The sequence below is a fragment of the Dipodomys spectabilis genome, unplaced genomic scaffold, assembly GCF_019054845.1.
Source record: "Dipodomys spectabilis isolate Male_0828 unplaced genomic scaffold, ASM1905484v1 ptg000002l, whole genome shotgun sequence".
In the NCBI taxonomy this organism is placed as follows: domain Eukaryota; kingdom Metazoa; phylum Chordata; class Mammalia; order Rodentia; family Heteromyidae; genus Dipodomys; species Dipodomys spectabilis.
This window is the reverse complement of record NW_024870679.1, coordinates 21768595-21791267: the sequence shown is the minus strand read 5'-3', so window position 1 is coordinate 21791267 and position 22673 is coordinate 21768595. Positions and strand designations below refer to the sequence as shown.

Genomic DNA, 22673 nt, shown 5'->3' with positions numbered 1-22673 from the left:
TTTCCTGGTTCCTGAGTATTTGGATTTAAAACAAAGTACAGCAACCACTACACATTGGCAGAAAGAGTGTTACAAAATGTTACTTTCTTAAAATGCCACATAACCAATAACCAATTATATTCACAGAAGAGCAGTAGTTTAAAAAATCTGAGAGGCACCCCAGAATCTAGAAGGCAGGAGCTGTCTCTCATATCAGAACCATCTGCCTGCTGACCACCTTTTCTTTCCTGAAAGATCTTAAACAGGAAGTTCTCTCTCTCCAGGTGAAAGAACAGTGCTCAAAATACGATTTTAAAATGAAAGAACGGTTTCTAAAAGGATGAAAAATACTGAATGATTTCTCTGTCTCTCAATTTTTTCCATCTAAATAAAAATGGTAGCATAGTTACCTGTAATTCCCCATGTGTCGATTTTCATGTTCTTCTCGGGAGACCTGCTTTCGTACTTGAGCGAGTCTCTCTTTCTAGAAATGAAGACATTTTTACAAATTAAACCCATGAGTCATGCAAATCAAAATGAGTGTACTTTGTTTAAATGTTCACACCAGGCTGCGGATATAGCTGAGTGGTAAGAGCACTAGCGTGCACTAGCATGCATGAGGCCCTCAATTTGATTCTCAGTACTGAATGTACATGTGCAAAGCACACATGTGTACACACACACACATATACATATATACATGCATACATACATACATACATACATACAATACAGTGCTCATACCAATTCTTCTTTCCGCCTCTCCAACTGGTGTCTCTGATACTCCCAGTCAGAAGAACCAGGTAAGGGCTTTCTTATTGAGTTCTGACCATATAGCCTCTTTTGAGCCTCAGCTTTTTGCTTGGCCAAGTTTCTCCTTTTATCACTGGTCCTAAAATTCAAAACACAAGACCACATTTTAGAGTCAAAAAACACACTTATTAGTCCTATAAGAAGAACTGGCAGAAGAAGCAATATAGTAAAGATTGAAATCAAAGTTTATAAAATGTATTATTAATCCAACTTTGGTCTTGAAGAATTAGATGGGCCTAGTTTCAAAATCCATCCTAGAAACTTAGTAGCTCTGTAATCTAAGATGGGTCAATTAAATGCTGAATGTTTCTCATCTACAAAATGCTCAAAATAATGCTATTTCCCTCCCAAAAGTCTTTTAAAGATCAATTTAGGTAATTAAGAAATGTGTTTCTCTTCTCCATCTTCAACAAATCATTTACCTATAGGCACTCTCATTTATATTGACCACTTGTAGTATATTTTCAGTTAGGACAGAAATCCCAAGCCTGAGCCATCATTGGCTTGAAAAGAGTGTGCACAGACCTCTTTCTATTTTCTCAATCATAAAAATTTCATTACAACTCCGATTTGTACATAAGTCTTATTGTGGGATTTTTTTAAATGTAAATAGTGTTTCTCTCTCTTCCCTCCCATGTAACTAGAACAGTAATTATGAGGTCCTCTGTGCCTTTCCACCTCATACTCACTCTTACAAGCCACAATGAAGGCTCTATCAGATACAGCATGGGACCCTGAAGAAAAGGAAAAGAAAATCCAATTCTTCCCTCAGCTATTTAGTACCAGACGTGGATGTAAAACAAAGAGAAGCAGGTAAGAAGGCCAAATGACCAGCTTCTACAGCAGAAAGATATAAAGAGGTGCTACGTTGATATAAAACCTCATTCAATTAATCATAAAAGATCATACAAAATATAAGGCCATAGCCCTAGACATTAAAAGAACCAGCTTGAATCAATCTATGGACTACCTTTTCAAAACTCCAACTTACAAACATGCTAGGAAACGAAACTGTTCTCTTTCACGATATCATTGAAGCTGCTGTGGCAGAATAGGAGATGGAAGCAGGAAAGAAGTTAATAAATAGTCAAAAGACACATGAGATCTTAAATTTGGAGAGAAGAATTAAATGACAGTCATAGATCTGACAGAATACAGTTAGTTACAATAAAGGAAAGAGTGAAGAAGAGCTCCCAGATTTCTACCCTGGACCCTCATATAAAGATGGTTTGGGCAGTAACAATGCAAACAAAATATGAAGAACTAGTTTGAGATGCTAGAGAGAGGAATTTTGTTTATTTTGGGATATTCAATTCTAAAGAATACAGTCTTCTTAAAAATGCCATATATATATATATATATATTATATATATATATATATTATATATATATATATGGGATAAATTTAGCCTCTGTGAGGTGGAGATATGTGATATCACAAGCAATTAAAAAGCCAAAAACCAATAACCCAGCAGGAGGAACATCACTGAACAAGAACACAATTCAACTTTGGTTATGTTGAATTTAATAGCCATCAGAACATTCATCCATTCATTGTTATTTATTTTCTTGCTCAATATAAGTTTACTGAGTTTTTTGAGCAGCTACAGGACCAGAAACATCCTGTATACATGGTTAGCAGAAAACTGACAATTCAAAGACAAGAGCTCCAGACTGGGTCAAAGCTAGCAAATGGCACCCCAATCTATCTATACTTCAATAGCATTCTGTAGAATACAAACTCTATCATCATACCTACAAATGATACAACACACACACATACACACTCTCTCTCTCTCTCTCCCTTCTTTCTCTCTCTCTCTCTCTCTCTGAATGAAACTAACATGAAAGAAAAGAGAGTTGAGGCAAGAAATCAATGGAGAAAAATGAGACAAAGAAGGTGTTAGAAGAAATACAGAGGTGTGCTCAAAGTGAAGTGAAACTCCCACTGGTGTCATAGGAATCCAGAGAACAAATATTTAAGTCCAGCCTATTATTAAACACTTCAAGTTTGTATCCCATGAATTCGTTCTTTTTTGAACTCTGGGCCTGTGTGCCTCAGCTCTTTAGCTCAAGGCTAGCGCTCTACCACTTGAGCTACAGCGCCACTTCTGGTTTTCTGGTGGTTTATTGGAGATAAGACTTTCACGGACTTTTTGCCCAGGCTGGCTTTGAACGGCAATCCTCAGATCTCAGCCTCCTGAGTAGCTAGGATTACAGGCATGAGCACCTGGCTCAGGAATCAGTTCTAAATAAGGAATAAATAATTCATTTACATTTAATCTGATTAATGAGCATTTAAGACATGGGATTTATGGTACTGTGATTTTTCTTCTAGATTCTATTTTAATGAGCATAATAGAAATAGGAATAGGACTCTTCTTACCAACCCAGGAACACTAACACAACAGAAAATGTATTGGCTAATTGTTCTGATTATAGGCACGCTCATAGTTTGTTATCTCTAAAGATTCCAAGGCTAATGTCTAAAAAAAATTCTGAATCAGAGCCAGGCACCAATAGCTAATGCTAATGCTTATAATCCTAGCTATGTGGGATACCGAGATTGGCAAGAGGCCAGTCCACATAGAAAAGTTAACAAGCTACCTTCTCAAATCAGAGCTGAGCCCTGTGGTGTGTGCTTGTTATCTGGGCTATAACAAGAAGCCTAACACAGATCATACCCAGCCATGAAGAGAATAAGAATCTATCTCAAAAAAAAAATGTATAGGGCATGGCTCAGTGGCAACTGAGCCACCTAGCAAGTGTGAGTACTCTGACAGAGTGAATACCACTACCACCAAAAATTTTAAAAGAAAAGAAAATTCTGAATCTAAGCTGAGCCACTGTGCTCACAGCAGCCATGACAAGTTATCCTGAGCAATAATACACTTTTCTAAAGTCATACACCTAAGCATATGTTTGTAAATGAACTTTGGGTATTTATGGAGCCATATGCTAAGTACTATGCTAAAGGTATGAGGAGAACTGCAAAACATACACTCTAACTTCAAGGAGCTTAAATCACAAGGAAAAGTCAGCCCTGCCCAGAGCATAAGAGAGCAAGCAAAGTGGTACACTATAAAGTAGACTATAAATCTTTCTAAAGTTCAAGAAAAGGAAAGATTAATTTGGGTTAAAAGGAAGATTTCATTAAAAAGATCTGGTATGCATACAGTAAGAGAAGGCATTCTGGATAGGCAATAGAATAAATCATCAGTAGGAAGAAGTAATCATGTTATGTGAAAAAAAATGAGATAATCAGCCAAACTAAAATAGTTGAAGAGGGGCTGGGAAGGTGGCTCAGTGGTAGAGTGCTTGCCTTGCATGCATGAGGCCCTGGGTTCGATTCCTCAGCACCACATAAGCAAAAAGAAAAAAGCCAGAAGTGGCGTTATGACTCAAGTGGTAGAGCGCTAGCCTTGAGCTGAAGAGCTGAGGCACAGCGCCCAGGCCCAGAGTTCAGGCCCCACGACCGGACCCAAAAAAAAAAATAAGTAAATAAAATAAAATAGTTGAAGAATAAAGGAAATAAGATAGAAGAGTCATGATTACATTATACTATGGAAAGACCTTAGACCAAATGTTGGCAAGAAAAATAAAAATATAGAAATACAATGAAAAAAATAATTCCAAGCCATCTGACTAAAATAAACACAGAGAAGCTTTATGGAATCACAGAAAAAAAATCTTCCAACATTAAAGTGATCCATATGAGGATTAGTCCTATATTATTTGATAAATACACAAAAATTTTGCCAGTGTTCCCCATTCCTGTTTATGTTGCTGCTGTATGGTCAGCACAGACCCAGCTACAGAGAAACAAATCCAACATACCTGATCCACAGCCTTCCATTGGGTGGGAAACAAGGTACACCCATAATACAACCTAACCGGCAAGTGCTCTTGCTGAACTCTCTATGGAGCAACACTGAGAAAGATTCAAAAGATGAACTTCATATTTCCCTTAGTTTTGGTATTGAACAATCCAATGTGTTTATATGTATGTGTATATATATATATATATATATATATATATATAGTGTGTGTGTGTGTGTGTGTATACATAGCATATATATACTATATATACTATACCATATGTAATATAAAGGAATTGGAATGTTCAATATATATAACTATATCATAGACTATATTATATACATATTACGTATATATATTCTTGAAATGGATCAAAAAGATCCATAGATAACTTCTGAATTGGTATTATCATTTATAAAGCCAAAAATATGCCAAAGAAAACCTAAACTATGCAACAAAGATGCATAGGCCCATTGCTTAAATTATCCAAAATATTTAATGCATTTGTTTTTTTTTGTTTGTTTTTTGGGGTTTTTTTGGGGGGAGGGGTCCAGTCGTGGAGCCTGAACCTGGGCCTGGGCGCTGTCCCTCAGCTCTTCAGCTCAAGGCTAGCACTCTACCATTTGAGCCACAGCGCCACTTCTGGCTTTTTTCTTTTTTGCTTATGTGATGCTGAGGAATCAAACCCAAGGCCTCATGCACGCAAGGCAAGCGCTCTACCACTGAGCCACCTTCCCAGCCCTACTTAATGCATTTGTATATGAACCAAACTAAACTCATTTCCTTATTTTCCACTCATTTTATAACTAAGTAGAAGTAGGGTTTAGACAGGCCAGTATTTCATCAGACCAAAAAGAAACCACATTGAACATACTAAACTTGTTCATGTGTTCATCCATTTTTTAATGATGCTTTTTCACATAAAGCTACTTCTCAGTTCAGCACCTGCCCTTCTAGACTTCCTGAATGACAATCAGAATGAAGTGCAATAGGAAAACCCCAGGCCTAAATGCCTTTAGGAGTCCTTGAATCCAACACCCCACATTCTGTCCACTGTTCTTGTTGGCAGTTTGAACTCAGGGCCTTGCCCTTCCTAGGCAGGCTCTCTTCTGAGGTATCATGCCACCAGCTCTGTTCTATACCACTTAGTTTTTAAATAAGGTCTTGCTTCCTGGCAAGCTTCTGGACAGCAGTTCGCTTATTTTATACTTCTTTGTACAGGCACAGAACCCTGTTTAGCTTCTTCTGTTGAAAGGGATGCCTATAAGCGTTTCTGCCTAGGTTGGCCTTAAGCTACAATCCTCCCCATCTCAGCCTCCCACATAGTTAGGATTACAGGTGTAAGCTACCAGTGCCCAGCATTGTGCAAATCCTTACAATGACAGACAATTCACCATTTCACACAGTAATGCAGTAAACCTTATTTTATTTTTTCCATCTGATTATGTAGTCCAGACTAACCTCAAACCTTTTGATCCTCCTGATTCAACCTTTGGAATGCTGGGATTAGAGACATGTACAACCATACTGGGCTCCATTGATTTAAACATCTACCTAATTTCTTTTATAATGAGCCCAAAGCTTTTCATATGTAAAATTCATACTGATGTGCACTGCAGCTGGCCCACCACTGCACCCACCAAGCATTTCTCTCAAATGCTGTATGTGGTTTTCAGTGAGAAAACTAATCCTCACTGAACAACTAGGCGCTTCTCTTTTGTTTCCACAGTAGCATGGCATAGCGGGAAAGCCTAGGAAGGAAAAGGGAAGAATTCTGTATTTGAGATTTCCTGAAGGACTCTCAATACTCTACCTTCTTTTTTTTATTTTAAATTTTGTTTTTATTGTGAACATACTGTACAGAGGGGTTACAATTACATGGGCAAGATAATGAGTACATTTCTTATCAAGCATTGTAGCCCCCTCCTTTGTTTACCCTTCCCATCCCTTCCCATCCTCCCTCCCCCAACCACCCAGTCCTCCCCCACCCCCAAGTTATAAAGTTCGTTTTTGGCATGACAACTTGTACTTCTCATTGTTGCAACAGGTCCACCTGTATCCTCATTTAAACGACTTGTTTTTCCCCTTCCCCTCCACAAATTATACCGACATCAAATACAGTGAAAGCATGGGTTATACTGTGGGGGAGGGACATACAAAGCAACAAAGAAATAATCTTATAAATACATTAGAAACAAATGCATGAAAGAAAAAAACATTTAAAATATATATCTTAGGGTTCATTTTCCTAACATCACCTTATCTGACCTTTTCTGCTTGACTAGATATTGCAAATAAGGGAAATCCTGGGACCTATGTTTCTTTGGGCTTGGCTTACTTCACGTTATATAATTTTTTCCAAGTCTTTCCATTTCCTAACAAATGGGGCAATGTCATTCTTTCTGATGGAGGCTTACTTCATTGTTGGTGGGAGTGTAAACTTATTCAACCCCTTTGGAAAGTAGTATGGAGGTTCCTCAAAAGACTCCACATAGAACTCCCCTATGACCCAGCAGTCCCACTTTTGGGCATTTACCCAAATGTTTACAAACAAGACCACACTAAAGCTACCAGCACAACTATGTTTATTGCAGCATTATTTACCATAGCTAAGATCTGGAACCAACCCAGATGCCCCTCAGTAGATGAATGGATCAAGAAAATGTGGTATATATACACAATGGAATTCTATGCCTCCATCAGAAAGAATGACATTACTCTACCTTCTTGAATGCAAGCTAGAAACTCAAAGACGCTTCTCAGTTCAACTTCATCGTCCATGTTACATAATTACGCCACCGCTGTGACTTAAGCACATGTACCACAAGGACTTTGTGAGGGAAAGGCAGGAAAATCAACAACTAGGTGGGGTTAGCAGGCAGTCGTGGTGCACACTCATATCAGGCTGACATCTGAGGACTGCAGTTCAAAGCCAGCTTGGGCACGAAAGTCCATGAGGCTTATATTTCTAATTAACCACGAAAAAACCCAGAAGTGTAGCTGTGGCTCAAGTGGTTTAGCACTATCCTTGAGGAAACAACAACACCACCTTAGGGACAGCATCCAGGCCCCCCTGAGTTCAAACCCTGGGACTGTCACCACCCCCCCCCACACACACACAACTATATGAGTTTAAAGACAGATTGTATTATAATGGATAGTTTTTATATGGAAACCTTTATGCCAAATGAGGGTATGAGACCCAAACACTGGAGGAAGTCTGTACAGTACCTGATGTTCAGCAGTTTCAGTGCATTGAGCAACACTCCTCTTTTGACATCGTAGTCTATTTTCTGATCAGTTCCAAAACTTGGGGCTCTGTTAATCTAAAATTTGCAAAGTACACAATGAGGGTAGCCCAATGGCAGAAGGTCAATAAATATTCAACGCATGTTTGTGAATCTTCTATCAATAGTAAGCTCTATGATCAAGGTCAACATTCGACATGGTGGATGGCCCATCATCCCAGCTATACCCCCACACCCCTGCTGGCCAAGGGAATGCAGACAATGGCTTGTGAGCATCAACCCCTATGTCAATTGTCTTCAGCTGAGGATGTTCATTCACTGACAGCATTACCTGGCCATTCTCTCTTAAGCCACAATCTTGTGTAATCTAAGTTTTAGCTTAGGAAAGTTAATAGTGATTTATCTTGACAAAAAGCTGAAAGGAGAGTAATAATAATGATGATAACTGTAAACATCTATTTATGAAGCACATTGAAATACCATCACATCTTCTTGATGAATTCATCTATGGCTGCCTAGAAAAATTAACTTTCTTTCTTTCTACCTGCCTCAAACAATAATTTCTCAATTTGCATTTGGAAAGGCCCTGACTCTTGAAGGTAGCTATAGACAAACCTCAATACCATTTTCTAATGGTATAAAGATGAGTAGGAATAAATAAGCTAGATACGTGACTGTCCAGAAATTCATCAAGGTGAAAGAAATAATGGTAAATGTCTTAAAATCCATTAAAAAATAATCTACTACTTTTATTCGTCAAGGGCTGGAGTACATTACTTTTGTCTTTGTTCCCGCTGAATTTCACCATTGTTGTAGTGAGGATTAACTGACTTAGCAGGTAGTTAAGAAATTTGTTTCATTAAATCAGTTGTTTGCTAGTGAGCAATGCTACACAGCTTAGTTCCTTGACCACCCATCTACCCCCGGAGCTGTTCAATGAAAGTAAGTGCTACCAGTTGTATGTAATGATGCAAAGCCATCACGGACCATGTGAATTCCACAACTGGTACTGGAGGACCCACCGCATTGCACTTGAACCCTGTCCAGTATTACCATGTGTCTAAGTACAAAGGTGGTACAGGTTAGCAACAAAACAACAACAACAGAGAGTAAACAGGAAGAACACAACACAAAGGATCTCAAGTAACAGCACTACCTAGTGTGTTATTTAACCATTCGGTGAAGAGTATTCCAGATACTATCTATTCATACATATTCACACCATTTATGTAATCTTCTAAATGCATCACGTGCAATCCACTTTTTTTTTGAAACACAGTGAGTGTGTTCCCCCCTGAAGGGTGCACAGCAGCTCTTCCAGAGACCGTCAGATCAGATGCTCACTTCCCTGTTGGTAGCTGACTGAAGGTGATGGGCTAATTCCCTTTCTCTGATGTGCTCTCAAAGACAAAAGAGCCTGCATATGATTTGACAATACCATTATCCCAGGTGAGTTTGAGAAACAGAGTTTATGATTCCATTACTTCAAAGCTCTAAGCATTTCCTCTCACAAGTTCAGAGAAAGGGGAAAGTAATAAATTTATTTCCTATGAAAAAGCTAAACGCTTCTACCAGATGAATTCAAATCTCTGACGAATTCAAATCTCTGGAATTTATGAGACAATTAACGATAGTGCTGGTGCCTCATAGAATAAGATTATAAAACAATATTGACAACTGGGTGCTAGTGATTCATACCTGTAATCCTAGCTACTCCAGAGGCTGAGATCTGAGGATCATGGTTCAAAAGCCAGTCTGGGGAAGAAGGTTTGTGATTCTTATCTCCAATTAAGCACCAAAAAGCCAGAAGTAGAGCTGTGGCTCAAAGTGGTAGAGCGCTAGCCTTGTGTACAAAAGCTCAGGGACAGTGCCCAGACCCTGAGGAAGTCAACCCTCCCCCTGCGCTTGCATCAGCACAAAATAACAATAATAATGGTAATAATAGTAATCAGCTTATAAAGAAGTTAAATTAGTAAATACTACTAACATTCCAAAGCTGTTTTCTTTTCAGAACAAGGTCAGTCATTTCATGTACATACCAAGGCCTCTGCAGCGGTCCATGCTCTTCCTCTGCCCAACAGCAATCCTCTGACCTTCATCCTAGTTTTTCACAGTCCCCAATCTGTGCCCCAATGCTATAGCCTTCAAAACTCAACTCCAGTGTTGTTGCAAGGACATTTGTGAAGCTTTAGTACACACAGTTACACAGAGAGGTGAATCATTTTATTGTTGATCCTGTGTCCCTAATTATAACTATTTCTATCAAAAAGAATAAAACCACCCGAGTCATTAGACCAGAGTATTTGATCTGATTCGTCTTATATCCCCACACCTAGTACAATGACTAGTAAGTAACTTAGTGAGTAACTTTTTAACTTACGAGTACTTAAAGTTTTAAAAGCATACTCATACTCAACAAAATTTTTCATTCCACAAATTATGTTCTATGCTTGAAAAGTTCTTCAGTTTTTCCACTCCTAACATTACTTGAAATTATTCTAATTTGCTAAAACTCTGCAGGTGTACTGGCACACACCTGTAATTCCTGGCATAGTCAGGACAGGCAGAAGGATCATGAGTTCTAGGCCAGACTTGCTACATGGCCAAGCCAGACCAAAAAAAAAAGAGGCTTTTCACATTCTCAGAAGCACCTTCTATTTTTTTCCACTTGGTGGCGCCAAAAGGTTTTTAATGATGTATATGAGCAGTGCCACTTCAATTTCTGCTGGAAGCAAAATGCAAAGCAAGATCTAAAAATGGTTCATTTAACTCCTTCAATATACTAAATGTTCATTATACACAGGTTTTGATGACTGCAGAGTTTTTAATGAGTCTGTGGAATGATGGAGAGGATAAAAGATGGAAGAAACAGAGTACTTTGAGCCTTTAAAAAACATTAAGCAATTCAGCCAGTCAATTCCGATTTAGCAATCTAATGGAGAGCTTTGGTGAGGGAAATGCTTTTTTAAAAGAAAACTAAAATATTTATAAAGCCATTATCCCTCTAATGATTTCAGACTCTCCTCCTCATGTGCATGCCTTCATCTCTCCTCCCCATCAGGATGAAGGACAAGTAGCAGGGGCTGGAAGAAAACACAGCTAAGGGTAGGAAAAGACTACTGCAGACAAAGCAGTTCATCTAAAGAGGAAAACTGCAGGCCTTAAGAAGATGAAGTTTCCATAGATCTTTTGTATCCAGGGGATGTGGAAGCAAAAGATAGGCAAACCTACTCAGGTGTCATACTCCTGGGATTAAGGATAGACAAAAAAAAAAAAAAAGAAAGAAAGAACAACTAGCAGGGCATTCTGTTTCTTAAGAAATATAACACACTATTAACTCATAGGTGAGTAAATAAGCACACACACATACACACACACACACACACACACACACACACACATAATCTATCTTATCCTGATCTCACCTATCATTTATTCAACTTGACTATACTATACTATACTATACAACTTCCCATTTCAAAATCACTAACAGATCATCAATTTAAAATGAAAGTCAATTGCTGTTATATCTTGTATAGCAATAGCAATATTTTCCTTTAAAAGCAGTGAATTCTGGTGGATCATGCCTGTAATCCTAGCTACTCAATAGTCGAGATCTGATGATCACAGATAGAAGCCAACCAGGGCAGGAGAGTCCATGAGACTCTTTACTCCCTTAAAGCACAGAACTGGTGCTATGGCTCAAGTGGTAGAATGCTAGACTTGAGCAAAGAAGCTCAGGGACAGTGCCCAGGGAATAAGCTCAAGCCCCAAGACTGGCAAGAGAGAAAGAGAGACAGACAGACAGACAGACAGACAGACAGACAGACAGAGACAGAGACAGAGACAGGGAGACAGAGAGAGAAGGAGGGAGGGAGAGAGAGAAGAGTAAGAAAAGAAAGAAAGAAAGAAAGAAAGAAAGAAAGAAAGAAAGAAAGAAAGAAAGAAAGAAAGAAAGAAAGAAAGAAAGAAAGAGAAAGAAGGAAAGAAAATTCTGTCAACGTTGTTGGGATATGTGCATTTTGTGCTAATTGCCTAAACATAGTATTTCAATGGCTATGAGAAGACAGGTCAGATCAGGGAGTTGAAAGCAAATTGCTGTATGGAGTTTGGCTAAACAAGAAAACTTCTAAGGTTCATTATAGGTAATAGAAATATAGGTATGAACAACAAAAATCCTATACAAAGCTAATTTTTTCCTCCTTTACATTAATTTTTATTTTCTAAATGCTGTTATGTGACCTATAACCAAAAAAAATATTATGAGCACTTATTTGTCCAAGGGTGATTAACAAACCTAAAGGCAGTACAGACTAGACATGAGAGAGGGCCAGACAAGCACTAAGAGAATCTATGCCACTTGGGGTACTGAGCACTGAACACTGACTAATAAACAAATTGGAGTCCTTTCCCCCTGGGAAGTTTCAAGGGAGAAGGGAGCCTTCACAGGGAGCCCAGGCCTTCACAGGGAGGAAAAATAATATCTAGAGCTCACCAATTGGTAGAAGCCATAAGGTAGAGAGCACAAAGCAAGCAAGTAGCTACTCAGTAAAAGCAAACCCACATTTATACTCTATCTTTGGGCTAGAAATTCACTAAATGCTCATTTTTTTAAATTGTGAAAATACCATACAGAGGGGTTACAATTACATGGGCAAGGTAATGAGTACATTTCTTATCACGCATTGCTGCTTCCTCCTTTGTTTCCCCTTACCATCCCTGCCCTCCCATCTACCCCCCCCCTCCCGCCATCCTGCACCTCCTCCTATGCCAAAGTTGTAAAGTTCATTTTTCGACATGACTTCTTGTACATCTCATTGTTCAATGGGTTCACCTGTATCCCTATTTTAAAAAGTTGTTTTTTCCCTCCCTAAATGCTAATTTTAGAAAAGTACTATCACTCATTTTTAACTTCCCTAATCTAAAACTTTGAGCATGCAAGGTCCTGGGTCTGAGAGAGTGGCCAGGTAACGCTATCAGTGCACATGAGCACTCATGACTTTGGCTGTGGTAGGAGATGGTGTTCTCAGGAAGTGCTCTGCAGTTCCATCACCCCCACCCCTAGGGTCATGATAGAATGTTTCTTTCAGAAGGAGAAGTAGGAATAGAATGATGAGGGATAATTATTGAAGAGAAATTCTTTTTTATTTCCTTTATTGTTATTTTAGAGAATCCTTAGACCTATTCTAGCCACTGAGTCTTCATTGTGTTCCTCCTGTATACCATATTTAGGCTCCATTCTTGTCAGTAAATGGGATAATAAAAAAAAAAAAATGAGCCTGGTACTGATGGCTCATGCCTGTCATCCTAGCTACTCAGGAGACTGAAGTCAGAGGATCATAGTTCAAAGCCAGCTGGGTAGGAAAGTCTGTGAGACTCTTAGCTCCAATTAATCACCAAAAACCAGAAGCAGAGCTGTGGCTCAAGTGGTAGAACTTTTACAGCTCAGGGATAGCATCCAGGCACTGAGTTCGAACCCAGGGCCATGGGGATAAACCCACACATGCATTTGTTTTACTACATAAGGTATGTTGATGTACCTAACAGAACCCCAGATGCAATCCAACTATACCAAAGACAGAGATGGGAGACTCATGGTCTGAGGGCAAGTCCTAGTAAAAGCCTGAGATGCTATGTGAAAAATGACTAAAGCCAAAAGAGAGTGGCTCAAATGGCAGAGCATCTGACTAGCAGGCAAGAAGCTCTGAATTCAATCCCCCTCTCCCCCTACCCAAAGAAAGAACTGTCATAACCTCTTCTTTCCTAAAGAAAGAATACTTTACCTCCAGAAGCCATGGCTTTAGTTTTCTATCCAGCAAAATATCAAATCCCAGCACTTCAAAGCAGACGCTTTCGCTTCCTGGAGGCTGGCCAGGTCTGCACATTCGATATGCATGCAGGACGTGAGGTTCTGCCACAATCAGAGTCTTTACCACCAATTCCTACGAAGACCGCAATAAAGAGAGAAGATGCCTTACCTGCACATATACAAACATGATCTGGCCTGCAAAGTACCACATAGGCCAGAATAAGTGAGTTCAGGGGCACCCAGCCCCTATCCCTGCTCTGACTTCATTTCCTCTCTCCTGCTCCCTACTGTCCTCCAGACACACTGCTTTCCTTTGAGTGTTTCAGTTCCTCTTACCTTAGATCCTTTGTACTAGCTGTCCCCTCTTCCTGGAAAACCATTTCCATTATACTCAATGTCTGGCTTACTGACACTCAGGGGAAGCATTCCCTGATCTCCATTTAAAAGTAGCCATACATCTTTGCTACTGCATTACCACATACTGTGTATATACTGATTGTCAGGGGATGCTAAGCACTTACTGATCCGGTTAGGGACCTTTCCTAGCATACCCAGCATGCTCCAGCACAGGAGACCTAGGCACTCCTCACTTGGCTGATAACCTAAAGACCTTTGGGTTTAAAAGTAAGGTTAAAAAATGATGAACTAGCAAACGGATAACTAAATGATGCTGAGTCTTTTCTGATTCTTTCAATTTAGAGAGAGCTATGTCTAATCAATTCTAACTTTTCATGGTTTTATTTCTTATCTGTCCCCCAAAGAAAGATGAATTGAATTATATAGCCTTAATAACATTAAGCATGTTCAGTAGACATACTCTTCTAGCCTTGTGTTCTATTTAGCACTTCTGCTGGACTCCTTTTTTTCTTCTGATAAAGGATCTGGTCTGCCAAGAGTATCTTCGTATCTGTTTGCTTTTCTTTCATCCTCACCATTTGGAATCTCGTCTACCACCAGGGATTTGATGATCAGCTACATCTCAGATATGCACTTTAAACCTTTGCTTACCCTCTACCTATGACAGCATTTCAAGTTCAACATATCTAAAGTATAACTCATTAGCATAGTTTCATGGGCTTTAAACACCTCAGCTGCTGCCCTGGGCACTAGAGGCTCACACTTGTAATTCCAGCTACTCAGGAGACTAAGATCTAAGCATGTGTTTCAAAGCCAATCTGAGCCAGAAAGTCTATGAGATCATTATCTCCAATTAATCATCCAAAAAAAGATAGAGGTGAAACTGTGGCCTCAAGAAGTAGAGAGGCAGTCTTGAATGAAAGAGCTAAGCAAGAGCTTCCAAGTTCAAGACTCAGGACAAGCATGCACACACACACACACACACACACACACACACACACACACACACACACACACACACTTCAGCTGTCAGTGCCCTCCTTCCAAAAATACTTCTTAAACCTATTATACAGCCCCACAGACCAGTACATGCCTCTTGTTGTATTTACATTCTGTGAATGACTTGTGTGCATTTTTCCCTTTTAGTCTGCACACTTTTTGGGTATTGGAACTTTGTCTTATATGATATGAATTTGAACTACCAACCAGATATAAGCTTATGTTGTTTACTGAATGAATGCCTGAATTAAAGAATTAAAATAGTTTCTTTCCTTCATATGCAAACCCAAGCTCTGTATCTTCTTAAATAATTTCTTTCCGCATTGTATCAGCTCCTGCCATACCTGCTCTCCCTGCAACTCTTCCTGAAAATCACATTTAATCATTTAATCCATGTTAATGTCATCCTCACCTCGTTTTTCTGCAGGTTTCTTTCAGACCATTCTTTTCACTTCATTTGTCTTCATGTGTCTTTAGTGTATGTTTAATCAGCCTTGCACCCACTTGTAAGTTTGTCTTTTAGATGCATGACTCTTTTTGGGCTCATATAACTACTACTACTCCCCACTGTCTACCAAGTTTGGCCTAAAATTTAGCCCAACACATCTTCTCAGCAGTTATTTCCTGCAAACCTCCAACAAACCACACATGACACTATGCACCACCTCTCACAAACCCTCACCAATGTTCACACCACTATGCCTTGACTGCACTTTGTTCACACTTAGATTCTGTCTCTCCCGCCACTACTGGCAAAATCCCACTTGTCAAGATCTGCTTAAAAATGCTCTTTATCTGCCCAGTGTAATCTATTCTTTAAAATTCTTGGTGGTGTTTTAAATTAATGCTGAGGCAAGATGATTACTGTGGAATAATCTTACTGAAATATCACTCCAAAATTTAGTAACATCATGTTGATTTGCTTGTAGGAATTCTGTAAACCATTTGATGGAACGTTTGCTGCCTTTGTCTTCTGTTTCATCTCGCTCAAAATGCTCATTATGCTTATTCACGGAGTAGTTTGTCAGATGCATGTATAACTGGGTCTGTAACAAATGAGAATCAAAGTCATTACCCTCTATGAGATTCTTCAAATCTGTAGTCTCACAGGAAAAGAAGGAATTCAAAGACCAAAAACAACTTTAAAGCTAAAATTATACAGATTGCTGGAATCAGTGGCTCATGACTGTAATCCTAACTACTCAAGAGGCTGAGATCTGAGAATCATACTTGGAAGCCAGACTGGACAGGAAAGCCCATGAGACTCTTATCTCCAAATCACAAAAAATCCAAAAGTGGAGCTTTGGCTCAAGTGGTAGAGTGTAAGCCTTAAGCAAAAAAATGCTCAGGGACATCACCTAGGCCCTGAGTTCAAGCCACAGGACTGGCTCAAAAAAATACTTATACAGCTGGGCGCCAGTGGCTCATGCCTATAAGCCTAGCTACTCAGGAGGCTGAAATCTGAAGATTGCAGTTCAAAGCCAGCTCGGGCAGGAAAGTCTGTGAGACTCTTATCTCTAATTAACCACCAGAAAATCGGAAGTGGCACTGTGGCTCAAGTGGTAGAGCACGCACCTTGAGCTGAAGAGCTCAGGGACAGTGCCCAGGCCTAGAGTTCAAGCCCCACGACCAACAACAACAACAAAAATAATAATGTACAGACTGATAATTTCATAGTTATTTAAGTAATAGTCAAGTAAAAGAATGACACATTTCCTTTGAAGTCCTGAGGATGTAATAACTTAAAAGTTGTGTGTGTGTGTGTGTGTGTGTGTGTGTGTGTGTGTGTGTGTGTGTGTGTGTTCCTCACAATATTATCTTCCAGAACACTGTATCAGATAAATAGAATAGAAGATATCAAGTTAAAATGTGAAAGTACACAGAGCACTTGCCCAGTATGCTTGAGGCCCTGTATTCAAATGCTGGCACCTCAACAACAACAAAAAAGAAAAACATGAACCTACATATTGCTAAACAAGAGCAATGCTCTTAAGTCATTTTGATGTTATTATTTGCCTTTATCATTTGCACTCAAATTTGAGGAAATAAGTTTTCTGAGAAATATTCTTTTCAAGAAAAAGTGGAAGGAAGGGAGGAAGGAAGGAAGGAAGGAAGGGAGGGAGGGAGGGAAGAAAGGAGGAAAGAATAGGGAAGGAGGGAGGGAATGGAGGAAAAGAAAATTCAAGCAAGCAGCAGAGAGAAAGAGAGAGAGAGGGAGGGAGGGAGGGAGGGAGGGAACTACCAAATCTTCCTGTACCGACTCCTCCCCTCCTGTACTGACTGGGTCACACTATTTTTCATTACCAAGACAGTACAATTAAGCTTCCACCCACAGAACACACCTCAAGGTGCTATACAGATGTCTAAATGATTAACATCGATGTACTGAGCTCCCATATTGGTATCTTTGGTTCTAATCTTTTCTAAATCCTGATTTCTTTAGTATGAAAATTTATTGATAAACAAACTTGAAAGAAAATCCAAGATTTAAAAGTTCTCATAAAGATTATACATCTAATGGTTCCTTATCAAACTACATGAAGCTTCTTTATTGACTCTGTCTTTAATTCTTCCCTCTTCAGATTCCCACTCCCAAAGAGTGCTCTGAATATATAATTACTATTTTACTATTTTGATTTCTTAATCATCAGTTATAACCATGTCCTATTTTATTTTCAGTGTAGTTTGTTAGGGCGTTGATATTAAGATCTTTGAAATAAAATAGGCAGAAATATCACTTGTGCTACATGTAGATTACTGATACATGTGCAAACTAAGTAAAATTTTGATGTCTTTCATTCATTAATTGATATTTTAGGAGCATCCACAAAACATCTATGAATCTCATAGCACCTTGCAAAGGTAAAACTGACTGTATGCTACCCTGTTTGCCAGTCTTTAGGCTTGTTACTAAATTGGTTTTTACTCAAAAACTTTTGAAGAACTAAATAAATGACCACTACATGGTAGCACTACGTGGTAACAGGAAAAGTGAGTGTCTAATATATTTGAACATTTATAGGTCTCTCTCTTATTCTCATTATATAGAGGCTCTAGATACTTAATTCTGACATAAATATTTAAGTCATTCCAAATATGCATGCTGTTTTTAAATTCTAAAATTAAAAAAGACAGATACCAAGCAGGAGTCTGCTATCCAAAAAGAACCAATACAACCATTATGCTTTATGTTTTTTCCAAGACCTTTTTTTCATAAACTTACCTTACACATCACTGTGGTCTCATTTTACATAATTTTTTATTTCACTTTTTAAAAATCACAAAATTGTTAAGATGGTTAGAGATTGCATAGGAGAGCAGCAGAGTAGAATACTATGCATGTGAAAACCAAAGCCAAAAACTTAAGAGCAAGTGGAAATCACATTTCCCTTCTCTTCATTTCTCATTCTGACTTCCAAATCCATCGTACTTAAGCAAATTATATACACATAGCTTAGTATGTAAGAACAAAGCACTTTACTACAAAAAAAAGAATCCTTCCCAGCCTTCCCATGTTCAATACCATCTAAAGATAAATACTGCCTTCTATATAATCCATTTTTATCCACTTCAATTATTTTAATCCCAATAAGATAACTAATCTCAAATTCTGTCTATAGTTCCCATATTCCTTTATCCCATCCCATTGCCCAGGCCTAACACTAAGTTTACTCTTGATTTCCCTCTTTCTCGTTTTTATTCCACAAATCCAACCTGTCACCATACAATACAAATGCTATCCATATTATCCTAAATGTACCTGAAATCTATGTTCATATTTTTAGTCCAGCTCCAACTGCTCTTTTTTCTAAGTATCTCTTCCGTTCATATGTGATTTGACTAAAACAGTTTCTTGTCTCTTGTACTCCATGCTTCCCCTACCCATCTCCATCTCAGATTCCCCACAACTGCACATCAGGTGACTTTGAAAACTCACATCCCATTCCTTCTCTGCTTAGTTTAAGACCTTTCAAAGCTTCATCTTAAGCTAAATTCCAAAATCCTGGATGTGGCCATCAAAATCTTCAATAATCTAGTTTTATAACCTACCATTCTCATCTCTGAACAGGCATCTCTTTTCACCTGCACTTTAGCCAACCTGAACTCGTCTGATCTTTTGACTCCAATACACTCTTATGCCCGGAGCTCCACCACACTCTGCCCTGCTCCCCCCGAAACCTGGCCAGCTCCTCATTACTCAGCCTTCAATTGACACACTTCCCTCCCTGCCCTTTTCTCCAGCTGGGTGAAGTACCCTGCTGGTACTACCATAACATGACCTATTTGTTAGGACTTCATTCTTACTATTATGTATTGTACTCATCTATAAAACTTTCTGCCTTCCCATGACACTGCTGCTTCTGTGAGATCAAGTACTATATCTGGCTCAGTCAGTGTCTTCCCCAAAATGACACAATGCCTACAACATAATAGAGTCCAAACATTACTTGGTTATTGATATAAACACATCTTATAACCATTAATTAAATATTTATTCCTTTTCATATCCTTTCCTATAAAAACTTCTCATTTTTTCTTTGCTAGGTCTACAATATTGCAATGTTAACACTTGGCTACATTTCAAGTTAAAAATATTACCATTCTTAAGCCAGGTGCTAGTGGCTCATTCCTGTAATCTTAGTTACTCAAGAGGCTAAGATCTGAGGATAACTGTTTGAAGCCAGTCCAGGCAAGAAAGTCTGTGAGACTCTTTTTCATGGTGGTGGTGGTGGTGGTCGTGGTCATGGGGCTTGAATTCAGGGCCTGGGCACTGCCCCTGAGCTCTGAGCTCTTTTTCTCAAGGCTAGCATTCTACCGCCTTAAACTACAGCTCCACATGTGGTTTGACAGAAGTTAATTGGGAACAGAAAAGTTTTACAGACTTTTCCCAGGCTGGCTTTGAACCATGATCTTCACTGAGTAGTTAGGAGTACAGGCATGAGCCACCAGTACACAGCTCAATACCCTTATCGCCAATAAACTACTCCAAAAAAAAAAAGGAGAAAGTGGAGCCATGGTTCAAGTGATAAAGTGCTAGCCTTAAAAAGAAAAACCACAGGGACAGTGCCTCCTTGAGTTCAAGCCTAGGACCAGCACACACAAAAATATTACCATTCTTAATGATGGTAGGTCTATACATATTGAGGAAGAATAATAACCAGTAATTTCTCAAACTGTGAAGCAATAAACTAATTTTAAATAGTTAATAAATCATAATTTGACTTCCTTAAGTTATAAATTATAGTTGATGATTTTCATGATAAGCTACACTTAGAACTTTCATGAAATATGATGATTGTAACAAAGAAAAATGAGTAGGAAAATACCTACAAATTTCTCTCCTTGCTGATTTTATGATGCACACTGAAACTGTTCATTTGTGTCTTGATTTCACATTTGTCAGTGTAAATTTTACAACTCTCTCTTTTGTTCTAAAAAAATGATTAACTACTGTCTGATAACTTTTGCTCTTTCCTCTCACATTCTACATGTTCACATCCTACTTTTTACACAAAGCCCAATCAAATGTCACCCTCCCCCCCCCCCCCGAAGGCACTGAACAAACTTCATTGCAGTTTACTGTTACTTCTCAGTCGCATATTGTTTATGTTTCTACTAGAGTCATTTCTGCAGAGGACTTCTGCATATAGAGATGTGTACTCTGAAATCCGGACTGTGCTCACAGCACTCAAAAGTACCCACAGAGAGGAAACTTATTTCTAATTAATTGCCTAGATCACACAACTTTCTTTTCCATGTTGCCCAAAGTTGTCTGTAAGTTAAAGCAATCTTGCTTATGTGCATTAGTCTTCTAGACCATATACTCCTAAGAAGGAAATCTGATTGAAATACTCTCTATATGTAATAAACATTTTCCAAACTATTTATTGGGAAAATGAATGGAAGTGTAAGTTCTCCCTAATATCACTTACCAAATTGGACTCATTTGGTGGGATGTACTTCTCTGTTCCCATTCGCACAAGTCCATCATGATAGAGAAAGACTTTCAGTGGATCACATGATGTTACCAGAATATAAATTCGTAAATCAAACTTGTAACCCTCCATGAGGAAAGGCTTTTCAATATATTCTTGGACAATTAAATGATCCTGAGATGGAAGTTTGTCACCATTTCTTATCAAAGAAATCCTAAGTTCATGGGAAAAAAGGGAAAAATAATATGATATGGAGGCAAGACGTACCAAATGTTATCTACATACTCAAGGAGGAAACAATAGTACAGGAAACTCCAAAACTGGGTACTCCACAAAAGCAACAAATGGGGGGAAAGTCGCGATCAACTCTTGGAGGTGATGGTCTGAATACAAGCTTGCAACATTCAAGTAACTGAATCAAGAACCAATAACAAAAACTATATATCGGCATAAAAGAGCTCTATGGCATTTTAATTTCTTCTAGTTAAGAGTTCATCAATGGAGTTGAGCAATATCCTAGACTCCCAGCACAGATGCCTGGTTATGGAGTGTGCTGAATGGATCTTTGTCTGATGTTTCTCTATTTTGACCTGTTTAGGGTTCCTGGGCAAGTCAAAAGGCTTGTTTTAAATCTGCCTATCTCAGATCTGCACTAGCACTGAAGTGACTGTGAGGACTATTTTTAAAATATATTTAAAGGCAAATATATTAGTCCCCGTTGTATAGGGCAACAAATATCACTTGGAACAAATAACACAGAAATGATGGAAATCTTTAGGATTTTGAAAAGCTCTGACATTTCTGAGAATCAAGAAGGCAATGTATATGTCAAAAACCTATAAAAATTCAGGATAGACATGAGAAGGACCTAAGCTCTTGTCTCTTGGCTAAACATCAGACTTCACAATCTAAGGTGGAGTTGCAAACAGTCTGTCAGAAGATTGAGGGCATGCTTTCATAAGCACATGTGCAAAGACTGGCATCCCTCAAGTTTTTTTTTAATTCCAGTATTTAAGGACACTTCTGTTTATTTACTAGCTGATTATTGAACTAGAAAAATGGAAACTTAACTGGTCACTAAACAAAATATGGGCACTACAATGAACAGCAACAACAAAAAACCATGTAGAGGGATGGAATGTGACTTCCAGTCTTCATATATGATAACATTCAAAACAACCAGATTATACTCAAAACATATGAAGAATGGAAAGACAAAAATATAGCTCATATACAAAGATTTAAAAAAAACAGAACACCAAAGCCTTGACAATTAGCTTACTAGATAAATGTTTAATAACTATTTGAAAAATTATACCAAATGCTCAAGGAAACTATTTACAGAAAAAGGGAAATCATAAAACCAATGCCTCACTAAAAATCCGATTTTTGTCTTAACAAAAATTCTATGGTTGAAAAGTATAGTAACTTTAATGAAGAGTCATTAATAGGGCTATAAGATATGTTCATAAATATAAAAAGAAGCCAGGTGCCTAATGCCCATAATTCTAGCTACTAAGAAGACTGAGATCTGAGGGTTGCAGTTTGAAGCCAGCCCAGCAGAAAGTCCATGAGACTCTTATCTATAATTAACCACTACAAAACCGGAAGTGGCACTGTGGTCCTGAGTTCAAGTCCTATAACTGAGAGAGAGGGGGGAGAGGGAGAGAGAGAGAGAGAGAGAGGGAAGGAGGGAGGGAGGGAGGGAAATAG

At 38.6% G+C, this 22673-nt stretch overlaps 1 protein-coding gene across 2 annotated transcripts in view; it reads right to left on the bottom strand.

The window, feature by feature from the left end:
- Positions 1-22673, bottom strand: part of Ttll7 (tubulin tyrosine ligase like 7) — a 123416-nt gene that overhangs the window by 50867 nt on the left and 49876 nt on the right. For both annotated transcript variants that reach the window (XM_042683111.1, XM_042683119.1), the window contains exons 8-13: positions 20958-21174; positions 15906-16070; positions 13643-13801; positions 7843-7937; positions 724-871; positions 390-463 (exon numbers count right to left, since the gene is read on the bottom strand). In XM_042683111.1, coding sequence (XP_042539045.1) covers positions 390-463; positions 724-871; positions 7843-7937; positions 13643-13801; positions 15906-16070; positions 20958-21174 — 858 coding nt within the window. The remainder of the gene's footprint in view (positions 1-389; positions 464-723; positions 872-7842; positions 7938-13642; positions 13802-15905; positions 16071-20957; positions 21175-22673) is intronic.